Raw genomic sequence first — 17,216 nt, forward strand, 5'->3', positions numbered from 1 at the left:
CTTTCAGCTCATTGATTGTTGCAGGTTTTATGCTATAAACCTTATCTTTAAGGTATTCCCATAAAAAAAAAAGTCCAAATGTGTGAGATCTGATGAACGTGGGGGAAATTCAGTGCTATTTCTTTGTCCAGTCCATTTGTTTGGCAAATTTTTTGTCAAGATAGGCCCTCACATTACAATGGTAGTGGGGAGATGTTCCATCTTGCTTGAAATAAAACTTTTCATCTCCCAATTGCTTTCGAATGTGTGGCACGACAGATTCTTGCAGCATGTTTAGATGAACTAGACCAGTGACTGTGTTTTTGAAAATGAATGGCCAAATTATGCCCAACACTGGTAATCCACACCACACTATAACTCCTGAGAAGTTTACATGGTGCTCAACTGTAACATGTGGGTTGTGAGATGCTCAGTAGGTGCAATTGTGGTGATTAACTGAGCCATTTAACTTAAATGTGGCCTCATTGCTCCAGACAATCTTGTTTGGAATGTGTGCATCCTCTGCAGATTTTTCCAGGTACCACTCACAAAATTCAACTCTCTGGTCAGAATCACCTTCGTTCAAGGCGTCGACTAATACTGGAATAAAACTTTTCAAATGAACGTGCTTCAACATGCAATGGACACTTGATTTTGGGATTCCTGTCTCACGGGCTGTTTGCTGAACAGATTTTTATAGAGATAGGTGGAGACTTTCCAACAGCTCTGCTTCTCGTGTGGGACTGGTGGATGATCGTGGTCTTCCAGAATGCCCTTTATGGATGTCTTGAACAGTTCCATTTGTTTCAAACTTATCTCTGATGCAAGTAATGGTGAGTCGCATTGGTGGATCTGTTTGAAACTCCCTTTTAAACCATCTTTGCACTTCCAATAGCACTTTAAGATAAATTTCCTTTTCTCAAAGTTTAGTCTTGCTTCTGCCATTACTTCAAATCAGTTGTACCTGTAGAAGAAGAAAGTTTGAGTGAGTTATAATCATTCAAAGTGTGTATACATGTTTTTGGGACATCCTGTATTTATTAGAATAAGAGCAAAAATAGAATTCAAAATATACATAAGTACACAAAATCTTAATCAAATTTATTTGAAGAAAGTGTACAATTTCAGTTGTTTAGTTTTTTTATAATGGGCTTTCTCATGTGGTTAAATGAGAATGCTAATTCTACAGCCTTTTCATGAAGTTCATTTTCCCCTTTCAATTTTACATACAACTTGATAGTGTTAATATAACTTAACACTTGCAATGAAGTAAGAATTTCTATTTTCTCAACTATTTTTTCCATTTTGTTTATCTTCTGCATCTCTCACACTGTTGCCATCTTACGATTCTATTATAGATTTTAAATCAGTTTCATCAGTTTCTGTTAAAACATTCTTGTCAATGTTGACAAAACTTTCTGCATTCACAAAATCATCTGCATCAATCAGAGTTTGGATTTTACTAGAATAATCATAACAAACAACTTCTCCACAATCTCTGCTATTATCAAGAATAAATCCACAGTTTCGAAAGCACTTTGTTACACATTCATCTTTTATGCATTTGATTGAATGAATTAAAAATACAATTGCATCTAACAAATCAGTTTTCATGGTCATTTCATATTCTTTCTTTCAGTCGTCATTGTTTGTAATAATATGCTGAAGCATCAGTTTTCTATATTTCAGTTTTATACACTGTATAATTCCATTATCTAGTGGCTGTAGAACTGATGTTGTACATGGAGGTAGAAAGTGTGAATGAACATTTGAAAGTTAAACTTTTAGGTGACAAGATGCATTATCTAGAAAAAGTGGAATATTCCTATTTTCTTGTTCAATTCTTTTGTTTAATTTGTTCAAAAATTCCTCGAATATAGCATTTATCATCCATGCTTTATTATTTGTTTTCCATTCTACAGAAAGTTGATTTTTCCTTAAAGTTTTGAAAAAGCACGGATTTTCACTTTTACTAGTTACCCATGGTTTCTGTAGTTTTCCATCAGCAAATTCAACCAAAAGTACAGTCGGTCGTTCTTTCGAATAGCAACTTCCGGAATAATGACGGCAGAAAAAAGAACAGAATATATTTAACCAATACTTACTGTAACAAAATGTCCAAGAATTTATTAATATTTAAACAAATTATTAATTAAACAAGAATTTATTAATATTTAAACAAATTATTAAATAAATAAGAAATTAATATTCAAAAAAATTTTTATCCCTTACTCAGGTTCTAATCCTACTTGTTGATAGATGAAGTTGGTGAAAAATAGTTTTTGTCTGCATTATGCAGGTTCCCCCATATAGAGGGCCTTTCATAAAAAAAATCTTAAGATAATACTGCAAAATTTTGATATTTCTGGTTTGTACAAGTTTCTGCACTATGCAGTTTCTGGCTTAGACAGGTTTTACTTTATTAATATCATTATTGTTGTGTTCTTAAAGATTACATGTTCCTTTAATTAATGTGTAAGTGAATCTTAAAGTAACTATTCAGGCATTGCTGAGATGGAATGATACCCAAAAGACTCAGTGGATAAACATGCTGCAAGAAATGTTGACTTCTGGGCTCACAATGTATTTTGCCTTTGTTATATCTAATGATTATCAGTGTTAGTCTTCCTATTATTTATGAAATTCCTTTTCTATTTTGTTTAGTTAAAAACTAAAGGAGATAAAAACTTTATTGGTTTTGATTTAAATTTAGTACATTTAATGACAGAATTCATTAAAAGCCTGTTGGTCTTTAATAATAAAAAAGTGACTAGTGTGTCACTTTAGTTTTTTATAACTTGGATAATGTTAAAGTAACATTTAACATTATTATCACAGTATTATTTTATACTCTGTGACTTCCACATGGTACAAGAGTTAGTATTTCTTTATGTTATCTCTATGTTCTCAGGGTCGTAAAATTACTTGTGTGGGGATTTCAAAGCCTGCAAGTATGCCAGCTCTCTATCAGTGGCTGCTTCAGTTGAGGTCTGCTCTTGTGTCAAAGGTGAGTAGACTTTCTTGTATGGGGATCTTAAGATTTGCAGGTATGCCAGCTCTCTATCAGTAGCTATTTCAGTTGAAGTCTGTTCTTGTGGGTGAGTAATTGTAAAAGTTTATTTTGCTGAAAAAACATTCAAGCAACTGATTTAGTTATAACAGTCCATCTAGCTTTGTTTTTTCAATGGTTTTAGGTGTAGAAATATGTGGAAAGAACCACTATTAAAAGTTTTGTTTAGTTATTTGGATTATTTTTTTATGCCAAGATGCAGTTTTTATCATGTTTCTAACTACTTTGTGACATGCTATGTTAGTGTGCATAAAAGTGCCAATGTATTTGTTAACTAATTTTTATATACTTTATTGTAAAATAATGTGAAATATGGAAGTCGTTTTGATTCCTAGTTCAGTACAGGACTGTGTAAGAACATTATGTGAATGAAAAAGTAAACATTAAAAGTGATCAGTGACTTATATGAAATGTGTTTCTTTTTACTTCTATTTGTAAAAACCATGTTTTATTTCTTCAGTTCACACTTTACTTTCATGATATTCTGAGCAAGCAGACAACTCCTCTTGAGATGAAGAATATTTGTTTCAAGACATCCATAGACTTGTACCAAAAGTAAGTGAAATAATGAACAACATCATTACTTTGATAAAATAAAACACTTTACTTAGAAAGTAAGATATGCAGTAGTGTAATAAAAATTACACTGTGTAATAAAATTTTTACTTTTTCTTTTTCCTGGGCAGAAAGTGTTATTTCCCAATTGCTTATGCCTAAAGTAAATGGAAAAGACCTATTTTTCTCTTCAAACTTTGCTTTTTTGACCTGGGTGCATATAATGAAAACATGAGACTATATTTGGGGGCTGATACATGAAAGTGATTTACATTACAATCGCAAATCTCAAAGAAACTACTCACTTCTAAACATTTTTGTTCATTTTGTATCACTTTAGTATAAATACATGTAAATCTTGATTCATATGTTGTTTTATTCAGACTTTATATAAATGAAAATGTGCAAATTTGCCTGTTTTACATAGAAAATAGGTTAATTTCTAAATTTCATTATCCAGGTCACAAAAGCTAAGTTTGAAGGGAATAATGGCCATTTTCTGTACTTTTACAGCATAAGCAATTAAGAAATAACACATACTGTCCAGAAACAAAATTTGTATTACAGAGTGTAATATCATCTGACTTCATCTTTTGCAAAGATTTGTTTTAAACAGAACGATCAAGATTTTGTTATATAGTATTCTTTAGTCTTATATAAAAGAGAGAGCTCTTGCATACAATTAAAAATTTTGTGATTTCAGATTACTAACTGTAACTTTGAATTATAATTATAAATAAAGTTAACAGTTCAGATGTCACTATTAAATCAACATTTTAATGCCACATTCATTATTGTAGTTTCTTTTAGATCATAACTTTGTAATTTTTGTATTAAGTAACATGTCAAAATAAAAAAAATATTCATTGGATTTGTTTTTGTTCACTGCTTAATCATTTTCATAAGAACAGTTTTATTTAATGTATTATTTTTTAGACTCTTGATCTACCATCGAAAGTCTGACGCTTTGTTTGTGGCTCTGGTATTTGACACTCACGGGTTAGAAAATTACAAAGGACAAGGCTATCACCATCCAGACAAGATAGTTGAACCTCCGAAAGGACTTGATTCATACCCAACAATTGTTTGCCATCCTCCTGTAATTTGTATTTCTTTAAGACTTAATATTTTATCGGCTTGATTCTCTGCACTGTTAAAAAGAAAAAAAAAGTAAATGTATCTCATGACCTTTGGGTCAACTCTGTGAACACACAATTAACATGCCTATGCTACCACTGTGTAAACCTAGATCAGTAACTTTTTTGTGTGTACCCTCTGAATAAAGACATAGCTTGCATACATTACAGTAGATTTGGCCTACATCAGTGACTGCTGTTGCTATTGGCAGGACAAATAGGAGTTTTGGTCATATCTCTAGGAATATTAAATACAGGTGTAAAGAAATTATAATGTAATTGTACTGGCTAGGTCACTTTTAGAGTGTTGTGTTTAGTCTTGGGTTCCTTACCTTAGAAAGGATGTTTTTTCTCTTGAAAAAAGAAGTTATAAGGGATCTTATAAAGGGAATTGGTAGTATTCATACCTCTTCTCTTTTTTTTGTGTGTGTTCTTAATGGTGACAACAGTAAGACTAAAACACAAATATAAATATTGTCAGGGTAAGATTAATCTTCAGCTAAGACAGTTTTATTTCTAACAGAGTGGTTGGCTTTTAGAACAGGCTGTCTTCAAATCTGACAAATGCAGTTAATCTGAGGTAGTTTAAGGGAAAGCTTAATTAATATTTGGAAATTAAGGGCTAGCTTTGAGTGTTTTAGTGTTTATTTAACTAAGTGGATAGGACAGCCTAGATGAACCAAAATAGGGTCCCTTGTCTTTTAATATTATATTATACCCTCCAGATAAGGACAACTTGCATACATTACCACAACATGGCCCTAGATCAAGGGGAACTGAATATATTATTTCTTTACTCAGTGTGAATTGAGCCTTTGTATTGTCTTTTTTGGTATTAGAAAACATAATTTAAATTCACTTTATCAAAATAGTATCCTCTCCACATCTTTTGCATAAATTTATTTCATGTTGATTGTATTTCCTAAGATGGGTATATAAACCATGAAAGGTGGGCAAAAGTCAAGAAAGAATGAGGTTTGTAACATATGTTATTTTGTTAGCAAAAGTTGATTAAAGAGAGTACCACTATGTGTTTTGTATAAGAATATTATATGTAATTATGCTTTTAAAATTCTTTGTTAGATAATCCTTTGATCATGATTTTATATGTAGTAGAAATCACTTCTACTAAACAATCTACACTTTTTGTCATACTGTTATATGACAGTTATAGTTCTACATTAAAATTTACTATAGTAGTAGTAGTACATGATATTTTTTAGTTTTTAAATGCAGCTTCCTATTGCATGTTAATGTTTAAACAAAGAAGGATAAAATATATGTCAAATTATGTGAATGTATAAAACCTTTAGGTTTTACTCCATTTTGTCAGTTTCTGATGCAGTACCTACCTCACAAGATTAGCTATTGTCTAGTGCTGCTATCTATATGCGAACTTTTTTTACGAATGCCACAAGCCTTCTACTTCCTCCGTATTGGAATTGCAAGATTCTAATATCTCTCTCTCATGCATCACCTCCTCACCAATAGGAGCATAACATACTCTTGTAACACTGTTACTCGTTCAATACTTATCTCGAGAATTGTCACTTTTCCTTTGGTAGTGCTTGAGTTTGGATGTACTAATTTGCTTGTTTAATGATTCATGTTTGAGTTTATTTCCTCATGAAGTGATTGTTTTTTAAATTAATTGGCTTTCATTTAGCCTGTTTCTTCTATTAGTATCAGGTAGTTCTAGTCACTATTTTCTGCACTTGAATTTAGTGAATGTTTATGTGCAACGAATTCTGAAGTTAAAGCTACCACTTTGGGGGTTACACCAGTGACCAATGTTGTTGTTTTTTATCAGGTTTGAAGTGTGGATGACCCCACTTTGGATTTATTTGCTTTTATATGCTAGGAGATGAAATATTACATGATTCAATCTTTGTCCTCAGATGTTGCCCAGGCTGGCAAAGTCTTCAGTTGTCTTTTTCAACTTTCAAATTTGGTCTTTCCTTCCCATTTCCGACCTGATGAGTATACTAAGCTTAATGTGGTCTTTATGAATTTTATGTCACAGGTTTTTGAAATTTTAATCCTTCTCTCTATTTCTTATGCACCTCATCCTTCCTTATTGCACAAACAATCTTCCCAACCTTTTTTTGATTTCTTCTTTCACCTGATATTTGTGTTCATGCTGATCATGCTGCCTTGCGATTAAGTGAGGAGATTAGTGTGGACTTCAGATCACTTTGCATTTCCTTACCCTTGTGCTGAGTGTCCATTTTTATATTAGCAGTTGCTAGGTTCCTTCCTGCCTATTTGAAGGGAAGCTCCCAAATCATCTGTCAGTTTTACCCATACCCAGTTTTCTTGCTTGCATCTTATCCCCTTATGAGGCTATTTTGGTATCTTTGTTTACACCTCCTTTCTAAGGAGTCATGATGGGTTGCCCTTCTCTTCCCCACTTTAGCCCACGTATCGTTTTCAACTCTGATGTTACGTACGTGGTTTCTATATTGTTTGAACCTTATAAGTTGTGATGCTGTATTGGCTCAGGTCCATTCACCCTCAATATATCTTAAAGATTTGTGTATGGCCTGAATTCTGAGGCACTACATTTTTGAAACAGTCGTAGAAACTCTTATAGCTTTGGGTAACATCGTTTCACAGCAGGTTCATCCTTGTGAATATCATAGCCAGTTTCTTTCAATGAGAACCTTTTAGACCTGCAACTAAATTTTCCATTCTTCCTTCTCACAGCTCTTATTCATCTCTTCAACTTGGGGTACTTCTCATAACTGTCCTTGATGACACATCTCATGTCACTACCAGTTCAGGTGATCACCCAGTGGGAGCTCAGCTGTTTGAATCCTTCATGTTTACCCTTCCTTTACTGGCAATCAATGGTTGCTTCAGGTTCTATCAAAAGGATTTATTATCCAGTTTCTTTCCCCATCTTCAGTCTCTCCTTCCCTTCCCCTTGAAATCCTGTGACCAGGCAGCACCTGTCCAAAGAGGTTCAGGCATTGCTCTAGCGATGGGCCATTGAACCTGTTCCCTGTCACATCAGTCTTTTGTTTGTCCATCTCAAGGTAGTTTGTCAGTTTTAAGCCTTCCCCTTTAGACTTACTTTAGCACCTGATGTGTTTTTTCTGAGTAATCCAAGCTTTCGCTTGACATCTCCATGTTCTGGAGCTGTAATGGGTGACTAACTTCTTCTGGCTCATTCTACAACCCCACTTGAATGGACTGGTTAATCAAACTGGAGAGGCCCTTCCTCAAACCCACTCCATATCTTCTCCATTTGAGAAGATTGCTTTTGACAGTCATATCAGTTGGACCCAGCCTTCTTCTTTACAACTTCATTCAATGGAACTGTTGATTTGCCATACCCTCTCAGCTAAGTCACTCCTTACAAGTGAAGTTCCATCACTTTATGATATGGTTATTGGTGATATCACTGTTCCCCCTTTTTTGTCTCCACATTAAAACCCTTCAGTGGGCACTGGAATTTTGCTTGGGATCCTTTTTCTACCCCCATTTCCTTGCCTTTTTCCATGCAAGACAACCTGTTTTGGTAGTCAGACAAAGACCATGTGTCGGTGGGTGTGCCACTTCCTCCCCTCTATCCAGATCTACATCTTTTCACAGATGCATCCTTTTAGCAATAAAGAGCATGGGAGGTTAATCATAAGGAGGCTTGATCCATTCATTTGTGGACTAAACAACTTTGCATATCAATGTTCTCAAACTTTTAGACAGATGTCAGATGATGATTCACTTTATTCTTCTCATCTGATATTGTCTGGTGATGGTTTGTTCAGACAATTCAGTGATAGGGGCACATATCAACCACCAAAGGGACAGCCAGTTCAGAGATTTCTGTCTCCAGACATTTGATTTAATCTTATGGCATGTCATGTGCCAGGTGCTTTCAATCTGGTTGCAGATCATCTCTCGCACCCCAACAAGATATATCCCACAAAGTGAACATTATTTCCCCTTGTTTTCAGGGATCTTTTCCATTGGTGGGGTTCTCCCAGCTTGTGTCCCTTTGCTACATGCCCAAACAACAAGTTACCTCTCGTTTGGTCACATGTACCTCATTCTCAGACTCTGGCAGTCAGTGCCTTTAGCCAGGATTGATTATATCTTTATGCTTACCCATCCATCTGATTACTTCGTTCGGGGATTTATTCCTGTCATCCATTTCACTCTTTGTTTGATCCTTCTTATCACTACTTATTTCCACAGTTACAGCTACTGCTGCTCTCCCCTCTTATTCCTGTTTCACTTTCTCCCTACCTTCTTCATCAACCTTAGTCATGTGTCCTACATCTAACCTTTCACATCCTGCATCTTCGTGCTTGGTTTTCGTCTGGCTCTCAGCAAGGAAACCTAGTTTCACATATCAGCTCAATTCCTTGTTAGGTGGTTCCATCCGTCCATCCATCTTCCAAGGAGGTGTACCAATACATGTCAAAGGTATTGCATTGTTGATCTACAGCTAGAGGATTTCCTGCTGACTATTCTTCAACAACATGTGTGGCAAAATTTCTTATCTGGCTCTTTGATTGTGGTCTCCTTGCTTTCAGGATATTGGTGGTCTCTTCCCATATGTTTTGTTTTTCCTGATATAATAGAATTTTCACTTCCCCTGACCTTATCATTTCTTCTGGATATATCACCCTCCTATGCAACCTACACTTCCAGATTGAGATGCTAATATAGTCTTCTATTCCCTTATTTTACCTCCGTTTGAATCACCTTCCTCAGTTCTCATGTTTTGTCATTCCCTTAAAATGTATCTCCTTACATTCTTCCAGTGCTGCCATCTTCTGCTAAACTTTGAAGTAATAGACTGGTAGATGAGTGCTGGTGAGGAGGTGACTCATGATGAATTACATGAGAGACATTTGTTATCTTACAATTCCAATAGGAGGAGGCAGAAGGTTTGTGGCATGCACAAAGAAAAAGTTCACATATAGAGGGCAGCACTGAACAAGAATGGTTGTGCTTCCCTGGGAAAGTATGGGTTTTGAAATGAGGACACAAAAATAACAATGAAAGAAACAGAAAAAAAATAATTTGTAAAACTGTAAATTTTTCTGCTAATACCTAAGGAAAAACTGATTAAAGAGACACAAACTACTATATTTGCCATTATTATCACTCAAGAAAATAATTCTGAATAGGCAGGGGGGGACTCACAACATAAAGTTTAGAAATCACTGCAATAACTGTTATGCAAAGATTAAGATGTAAGTAACCAAAATAATAATCATTTTGTCATAAGATAGTTAAAGTTATCAAGATTTATTAACATACCTTTTGTTCAAAGTAATTCATAAGACATTGCCAAGATGTTCATAGTTTCAGGTACAACCATTTGTAAAAATACCACATGGTGAACCATTCATCCTTCTATAATTATAGTTTTCCTTTGTTCTTACAACTTCAATGGAACCATTTATCATATACTAGCATTTGCTGTATTTGTGTGCCTTAAATACTCATTAAGGTATTAGTTTAAAAACAAAAAAGACCATATTCTCAGATATGCAATACTTAACATAATTATTGAAGGATTATGAAGTTCTTTTCTGATTAGCAATTTGATAATTTCTGTTATTGTTTATAAGTTTAATAATGCCATATTTTGAAATGTGCAGTTCTTTATTTTATGAATACAGGAAAAACCTATCTCCCATTGGCCAAGTGTAATTATGATAATGAATGATAAAATGAAGGAGCTGAACAACACAGACAATATAGTTTTCTTTTACGATTCTGTGAGTGTCTTTTTTTATCTGAATGATTTAATGATGAAACAAAACTTTATTGGCACTTTATATGTTGTTTTTTGTTTTAACAGAAGCTACAGACAATTACTAAAGTGGTTTGGGACTCTTAAGTTAAAGCACTAATAACTTATTTTAATTTCTACCCATAAAATGAAATTATAGTAAACTTTGAAAATAAAATTTTACTCACAATTTGAATGTTTTAATATTTTGTGTTGTCAATCTAACTGCTGGATTCGTAAGTTTTAAAATAGGCAGCAAGTATATTAATTAAATAATTTTAAGTATTTTCAAATGGCTTATTAATTAAGTTTAACTTTAAAAATTGTACATTGGTTATATAAGAACCATAAAATTATTTATTAGAAGGCATAAACTCTTCAATGTACACTATTTGGTTAGAGTACATTCTCATCCTTGTCAGGATTTCACTAAGAAGAAAAGAGAATTAGTTAGAATGTACTGACACCAGATCATGTGGATTGAACACTTTATTCCTTCTAATAAATCAGTTCATGCTTATATATCATCGATACACAGTTTTTAAAGTTAAGAAAAATATTTCCAGTTCTAATAAGACCACATTTATTCAATACTGTGATATTACTTAACAGAAAGAAACTAGGATAACTTGTAAGTGAAGATCATTTTGTATCACATGCTAAACACCTACTAGGTAAGAGTAGTACTTGAAAATCTCATGTTGTCAATATGATTAAAACTTGTCTCTGCTTAGATGTTACATCACATTTAGTAGTATTATATTATTGCCTGTTATAACACTCACTGCAAAGAACTTAAGAGAAGGAGAGGGTGAACTCAATTTTTTTCATATAAAATGTATAAGGAGCTGTTAATAACACAAGACAATAACACAATGTTTTTCTGCTATTTGAAAAAAATGCAACTTTTGCACTGACTAATTTGATGATACTGATTCTAAAACTCATGGTGAAAGTTACTGATCATCTCTAGTTTTTGAGTTGTGACAGATTTATTCAAAATATCCTTATATATTGCACATGTAACTTTTTCTTTATTAACCATATTTATTCTGAGAAAATTGCATTTAAGAATGTGTAATCTGCATGCTTTGAAAAGTTTTCATGTTCACAGCATGAATAACAAGTACCAGTGGTTTAGTATTCCCATTGTGCAAAAATAAAGTTTTCAGATTAACTTTAGATGAGTTAATAAAAAGTCTTAATCTTTGAGGATGATATTCAGTACCTAATTCTTCCATTAGTGCATCAACATTTGTACAGAAACACAATGTATCTTGAATGCTGTTTCTGGAGCTGAGAAGTTCCACATGTTGTTTTAATAGAGACAAATCATAAATGAAATCATTTACTTCTTATGTGATTGGATGAGGGAGTTTATGTTGAGGTGCCACAGGAATAGAATTATTAGATGAAGATAAATGTTATTCATTGTCTTCCTCGAAGGATAACTCTTTTGTTTCCCAATTTGCTGTTGGATGTGGCACTGGAAGACCATCCCTCATGGTGTACTGGTTTCATTACATATACTGCATCTGGATGTTTAATGTACTGTTTAGTTTAGCATAGTAACAATCAGTTAGATGATCTTTGGCCTAACACTATCATGGGAACTACAATGTCATACTTGTTCTCTTCTTATTCAGCCAATGTGTCAAGTCAGGTGTACCAATGTTTTTCTTGTTCACCAGTTTTACACCCAAAATAGTGGTAGTAAGCTACCTTTATTTTGTGTATGACGTTTTTCCTTTCTGAAACTTTAATACATTTCCCAAAAATATAGTAGAAACTGTTTGAGTGATATTTTTCACTTTCAGATTTTACTTGAAGTGGAGGCAGACACTATTTCAGATGGTTTTCTGAAAAATATAAAATAATTTATGTTTACAGAACTAGAGTTTAAAACATTTTAGTAAACAAAGTTTTGTGCAAGTTTATTATATCACGTATTTGCTACAAGGAAGAAGATCAGACTTTGTCTTGACTGTACGTGGAGAGTGAGAAACGAAGTGACCAATTGAATAAGTGAGAGGAAACAGAGAGCCATCTGGCTCCATCCCTTTTATACTCACTTGAGGGACTTTTGAATGTTCTGGTAAACTAATCATGTGATAGTGTTGTGATTCCGAGGCTGAGTGCGTGAGCATGAGAATGAAGCAAAAGTGGTGCAAAGAACATGACATGCACAACATTGGAATTTTACACCAATACAATACAGTTAACACTTGAAGTTATTAAAAATGTATGCCTTACTTAATTTCACAATATAAAACTATTTTACTGAGTTGATTGTGTGGTATTTCACACAGTGCGGATAAAATATTGAGACACCACAGCAACTCAAAATCTAAGAGTAATAGACAAATTTTGAAATGAGTACCATCAAATTACCCTAAATCACTAGTATTTTCTACAATATCAGATTTTTACCATATTTCACAAGAATGTAAAAACAACATCAACCAAATTTATAACATTTTTAAATATTGCAGTAACTTGAAAACTGTCAACTAATGTAAAACCAGTGTCTTCTCTCTTTTGTCACTTCATACTGAGTATTTCATCATAAGTCTTGGAACATGCATGATTATTGTCTGTTCATTTTGCACACTATTTTCATTTTCAAGTAAACTGCACCCTGCTAGATGCTGAATAAAACAAGCCATAATGAGGATGTAAGCACACATGCCAATGAATGTGATGTATTAATGTGAGTGACATAATAGTCTTATCTGTGGTACCTATTCATGTTTTTCTTTGCCATTTAACTTAAAACTATAAAACTGAAGTGTTTCTAGCAACACAACTGGTATTTCTGTTATAGTTAACTACTTATATCAGTAATCTTGAAAGATCCAGCTTAGATGATGTAAGTGTTCTTTGTGCAAGCTATTATCTCCTTATTTATTTGCATATTACCAAGAGAAGAATTGAACTCACTTTATGAAGTGTCTACAGAAGTAGTTGAAATTGGTTTTCACTGTTATGAGTATACTCTACCTAATGTAAAATGATATCAAGAAACCATTACTAAACAAGAACAAACTAAGTAAATAATTTTTTGCTTAGCTTTTACATCAGAAAGCCTCCCAATGGGTCAATGTTTAGTTTACAGAATTGTTGTGTGAAAATCCAGAAATTGATTCCTGCAGTGGGGCCTGACATTGCCAGGTGGTTAGGGAACTTGACTTGCAACCTTATGTCATTATTTCAAATCCTTATCTCACCAAACATGCTTGCCCTTTTAGCACTGGGAGGCATTATATCATGATGATAAAATCCCACTATCTGTTGGTAAAAGAGTAATCCAAGAGTTGGCTGTGGGTGATAATAACTAACTGTCTTCCCTCTAGTATTTCACTTCTAAATTAGGGTAGCTAGTGCATATAGCCCTTGTGTAACTTTTCATGAAATTCAACACAAATGAAACCCTGCAGCAGTCAGAATACAGATATCCCTCTGTATAGCTTTGATTTAAAACAAATGAACAAATACACCAGAAAGTTATTGACTTTTGTTGTCATCATATTGTTGATATTAGGAACTCATTTTAAACTGTAAGAATTCATTAGTATATCATTAATTTTTGTAAATGTGTAGTTGAAGAGATAGAAGATGATAAAGTATAAATTGGTTTATTTCATGTATAATTGTTTTTAAACCATAATTTCTTTCTGTTATAGCGACTACAGACAACTTACTTCTTGGCTCGAGTTGAACCTCGTATCACATTAGTTATTATCCATGAAGGAAAGAAATCTCAGAAAGATTCTTACATTACAAATTTTCTCCAGGACTTCTGTTCTCACTTAAGATGTAACAAGATATTTGCAGGTTTGAAACCAGGTTCCAAATGAATAAGATAAAACATTGTATTTGAAGTCAAAATGTAAAAATATATGTTTTGTATACGTTTATTACTATATAGTTTTAAAAAAGTAATGTGAAAAATGAAAATGGTACAGAAATTTCAAGTGTAGATGTGTATTACGAAGAAGTAAATGGTAATAAAAATAATGTGTGTGGATAAATGAATTATTAAAAAAAAACTAATAACTTAATCTTACCAAAAGATAAAAAATAAATAACAAATTTAATAGGAATTGAACATAAAATAAACATTCCAACAACAGACCTAAAAATTACAAGCTGTGATAGAAAATGTTACATAAAAGCATAGAGTGCCAAGAAAGAATAATTTTCCTTTTAATTGGTGTTATTAATACTTATTAGCTGTTACATATTTTTTCTTTATTGAATGTGAAGAATGAACTTGTAACCCCTGTTACATCAAAAAATAAAAATTACACTTTAGGGCCATGGGTGCCATTATAGGAGTGACTGTCAACTCCTACTATTTAACTATAGTAGTTCTAAAATGAGAACTTTTGAATAGTTTTTCTCTCTAAAACATCAGGGAATACTACTACTACAGACAGCTCTTGTGCAACTTTTCACTAATATCTGAAACAGACTAACCCAAACCAGTTTCACACATAAGTTTCAAATTTACTGTACCTAATCTTACATTTTCAAACACTCTCAAGAACAAACAAATGTACAATGCGATAATAAAGAAAACTTCAAAATTGAAATGAATATATCTTAAAAACTATTTGTAATTTGAAAGTCAAAGTTTTACCATAGTACACTAAAACAGGTATTCCTTTTATCCTTTTATTCATGAAAATGCATTACAAAACCTCTCTGTACTGCATGCCCAAATGGTTGTTCTTACAAATTAGCATTTCGTTTTTTTCACTCTCTTCTAGCAATACGAGATCAGTAATTTCAGTGAAATACATTTCATTGTGAGGTACGTTGTTCACACCTTTCAACGCTGTAACAGCATGATACATCTCGTGTTATTTACGAATGTGGTTGATATTGTGATTGACAAAAATGTGAACATTTTTAATATCTTCTGTGATAGTTTTGATACGTTTTGTACATTGTGTAAACTTTCATTGAAATATCCTGTTTTTTGTATTTGATGACGTAAAACTTAATCTTCCTATACTAAACAGTATTCTGGACATAATAATTTTAAAAGCATATCTTTTGTATAATCCCCCTGCATATCTCAAGATTACATATTCCTGGAAACAACACGAACCAACGTGTTTTACTAATATATCGTACTGGTGTAGAATAGTTCTAATAATTAAATTATGATTGATTTCAGTTGAATGTATTGACAGAATGTAGTAAAGCTGATGTAATATTGAAAAAAAATTGAATATTGGTTAATTATGTTGTATTTCATATGCCAAAGAAGCTCAGTAATGTAAGTCATATTTCTTCGCATTAAGGCTGATGACGGTTTTTTACGACATGTTTCTTTACTTTACTCGCATGTGTTCTTGTAAAATGTGTATATTTGATATCAGTCTTCTTTGCCATAGGAGTAATTTTTGTATAAGGGGGGTTACCAAAAATTTCTAATTATGTTGCCAAAGAATCATTAATTATACACATCATGTTACATCTAGATTCAATGAAGAATATAATTTGTTTTTGAATTTCATGCAAAGCTACACAAGGGCCGTCTGCACTAGCCTTCCCTAATTTAGTAGTGTAAGACTAGAGGGAGGGCAACTAGTCATCACCACCCACTGCCCACTCTTGGGCTACTTTTTTACCAACAAATAGTGGGATTGACTGTCACATTATAATGCCCCTATGGCTGTAAGGGCAAGCATATTTGGTGCAAAAGGGATTCAAATTTGTGACCCTGAGATTACGAGTTGAACACCTTAACACACCTGGTCATGCCGAGCCAAAGAAGAATATAATACTCATAGAATATACTTTACCAATTTACAAGAATGATGTATTTCATCTTTTATTATAAAATATAAAGAAATTTTTTACTTAAAATATATATGTGTGTGATTATTTTAATAGCATACTGTTTTTGGATTTGCTTAAGGAAAAGATAAAAATGAAACAGACAGGTTAAAAATAATTTGTGTCAATTTTGATATGTATTATTTGACCATCCGACTATAATGGTTCCACTGTAATATTTCTATGGCATTAAAAATACTGTCCCTTTAAAATAATGTTTAATTATATGCTTTACATCAAGTGTTCATTAGACATTATTGAGAAGAATGTACTGTCTACCCCACTTACACCCCTGTTCTAACTTTAGTGTGTTACTTACTACAGATCAACTGATCATACTTCTCTTATTTTCTTGGAAATCAAACTTACCTACTTTACAATTTTCAGGTACAAGCTAATAAACTCATTAAACTACCATAATGCATTTTCCTATAGACTAGGTGGGAAAGAGCAATCAATTCTTAGGCCTAGCTTTCGACAGTGTATGAGGATTAACAAACAAAACCAAAAATAGTGTTGAAAACACTGTTTAGCAAAACACTCATAGACACTTATACATAACTGTGCTGTAATTGTTATCTCTTAAAATCAACGTTATGTTTGTGTACTTTTTAAAGAATGGTTTCAGTTATATATGCATATAACAAGATGAATAATTAATGTTATGTCATCCTTTCACCACAAAACTACTGATATAAATTGATCATGCTTATGGAACAAGGTCTCATGAAATATTTATAAAAAAAAAAAAAAGAAAATACTTGATTGAAAAGGAATTCATTATATTATAAAAATTTACCCAGTCAATATTTTCCAACTAAGTGTACAATATGCTATCTATCTAACTAAGCCTCAGTCATCCCTCATTGGATGA

General features: G+C 32.9%; 1 protein-coding gene across 1 annotated transcript in view; it reads left to right on the forward strand.

Moving 5' to 3' along the window:
• LOC143223997 (KICSTOR subunit 2-like) overlaps window positions 1-14,506 on the forward strand; it is a 39,871-nt gene extending 25,365 nt beyond the window's left edge. Inside the window, exons 8-12 of the mRNA XM_076452463.1 lie at window positions 2,891-2,986; window positions 3,510-3,604; window positions 4,541-4,703; window positions 10,380-10,478; window positions 14,176-14,506. Coding sequence (XP_076308578.1) covers window positions 2,891-2,986; window positions 3,510-3,604; window positions 4,541-4,703; window positions 10,380-10,478; window positions 14,176-14,349 — 627 coding nt within the window. The 3' untranslated portion in view covers window positions 14,350-14,506. The remainder of the gene's footprint in view (window positions 1-2,890; window positions 2,987-3,509; window positions 3,605-4,540; window positions 4,704-10,379; window positions 10,479-14,175) is intronic.
• The last annotated feature ends 2,710 nt before the right edge of the window (window positions 14,507-17,216 follow it).

This window comes from Tachypleus tridentatus, chromosome 8 (assembly GCF_004210375.1).
Source record: "Tachypleus tridentatus isolate NWPU-2018 chromosome 8, ASM421037v1, whole genome shotgun sequence".
In the NCBI taxonomy this organism is placed as follows: Eukaryota; Metazoa; Arthropoda; class Merostomata; order Xiphosura; family Limulidae; genus Tachypleus; species Tachypleus tridentatus.